This window comes from Lipotes vexillifer, unplaced genomic scaffold, assembly GCF_000442215.2.
Source record: "Lipotes vexillifer unplaced genomic scaffold, Lipotes_vexillifer_v1.1 scaffold1006, whole genome shotgun sequence".
Lineage (NCBI taxonomy): Eukaryota > Metazoa > Chordata > Mammalia > Artiodactyla > Lipotidae > Lipotes > Lipotes vexillifer.
Window position 1 is genome coordinate 372,600 of NW_006789838.1, and position 1,851 is coordinate 374,450.

Sequence of the window (1,851 nt, forward strand, 5' to 3'; positions counted from 1 at the left end):
TTCTGAATGATAGCCTTGTTTGGTAGTGTATCCTAGGTTGTAGGTTTTTCCCTTTCAGCACTTTAAATATATCATGCCCTTATGGCCTTCAAAATTTCTGCAGAAAAATCAGCTGATAGCCTTATGGGGGTTCTGTTGTATGTGACTCTTTATTTTTCTCTTGCTGACTTTAGAATTCTCTCTTTATCTTTAACCATTTTAAGTCTGATATTTCTTGGTCTGGTTCTCCTGGGGTTCATCTTGTTTAGGACTCTCTGTGTTTCCTGTACCTGGAAATCTATTTCCTTCTTCAGCTTCGGGAATTTTTCATCCATAATTTCATCAAGTACATTTCTACCCCTTTCTCTCTCTCTCTTCTCCTTCTGGGACCCCTACAGTGCAAATGTTAGTATGCTTGATGTTGTCTCATAAGCCCCTTAAACTATCCTCATTTTCAGAAATGTGTTTTTATTTTTGCTCTTCTGACTGCATGATTTACATTCTTTTATCTTCCAGGTCACTTAGGCATTATTCTGTATCACCTAATCTTCTATTAATTCCCTCTAGTGTATTTTTCATTTCAGTTATTGTATTCTTCGGTTCTGACTGGTTTGTTTTTATACTTTCTGGTTACTTGCTAAAATTCTCACTGTGTTCATCTATTCTTTCCCCAAGTTCAGCTAGTATTCTTATTACTAAAGCTTTGAACTCTTTATCTGGTAAATTAATTATCTCTCTTTCATTAGGATTTTTTTCAGGTTTTTTTTTTTCTTGTTCTTTCATTTGAAACATATTCTTCTGTCTTCTCATTTTGTTTAACTTTCTCTGTCTCTATGAAGTTAGGTGAAAGAGTTACCTATCTGACGCTTCTGTGGGAGCATCCCTATACAGTCTACATGTGCCCAGTGGCTATGGTAGGAGAGCCAGATCTGACGTGAGCAAGAGTCACATCTTCCCCCAGGGTGTGCTGGCAGCTATCAGCTTGGTAGAAGGTGGTGCTGGAGATGGAAGGGCTAGAGCCAGAGCCAGGGCTTCTTCTATGCTCAGCGGCCATCACCACCTCACTGAGGGCAGAGTTGGTGCCCAAGGTACTGGAGCAGAAGCCCTGAAGGTCAGGTCCGAGCTGGTTCCTTTCCCTCTAAGTGTGTGCACAACCCCCCTGGCAATGGCACCTCTGCCCTAGTGGAGAGCAGCACTGGAGCAACAGGTACTAGAGGGGGCCTGTGGGACAGGCCAGGGTAAGTGCTGGGACAGTCCCAGCAAGTTGGTCCGAGCCCCAGGCAATTTTCAATCTGCTGCTTCCTCGTGTGCATGCTGGTAATGGCTGCCTTCCCCTTGTTCAGAGGCAGGGTTGGGTCTGAGGCAGCTCCATTCTCTCTAAGTGTGAACACTCTCCTTGGCAGCAGCAGCCTTTGTGGCAGTGGAGAGCTGCACCAGAGCAAGAGAGGCTGTAGTGGGCACCCGGTGCAGGCTGGGGAGCAGGCTGTGGCAGTTGCGGGAAACCAGCCGGAGCTCCAGGTAGTTTTCAGTCTGTTTCCTCCGCCTTGCTCCCTGGGAGTAAGCAAGTGTGTGCATGCTCTTCATGAGTGGAGTGTCAGTTTCTTACAGCCCTCTGGTAAGTCCCACTGGTTTTCAAACCAGCTAAGGGGACTTGTCTTCCCAGACTCAGGCCCAACATGTGGCTTGAACCCATCACTACCCACGGAGGATCCTTGAGGCTGTGATATCCCCTGCCTCTTGTGTGTCCCCTCCTTGGGCACTTGTCCCAACAAGATCGCTTTTCCTCCCTTCCTGCCCAACTCTGTGCAACTCTTTCTTTATAGCCTTGGTTGTAGAAGAGCCTTTATGTCAGGCTCCAGGTTGTTTTCAGCA

The 1,851-nt window shown here is 46.3% G+C and overlaps 1 protein-coding gene across 1 annotated transcript in view; it reads left to right on the forward strand.

Moving 5' to 3' along the window:
* The first annotated feature begins 1,299 nt into the window (after positions 1-1,299).
* Positions 1,300-1,851, forward strand: part of STK26 (serine/threonine kinase 26) — a 22,205-nt gene continuing 21,653 nt past the window's right edge. Inside the window, exon 1 of the mRNA XM_007462864.1 lies at positions 1,300-1,497. Coding sequence (XP_007462926.1) covers positions 1,300-1,497 — 198 coding nt within the window. The remainder of the gene's footprint in view (positions 1,498-1,851) is intronic.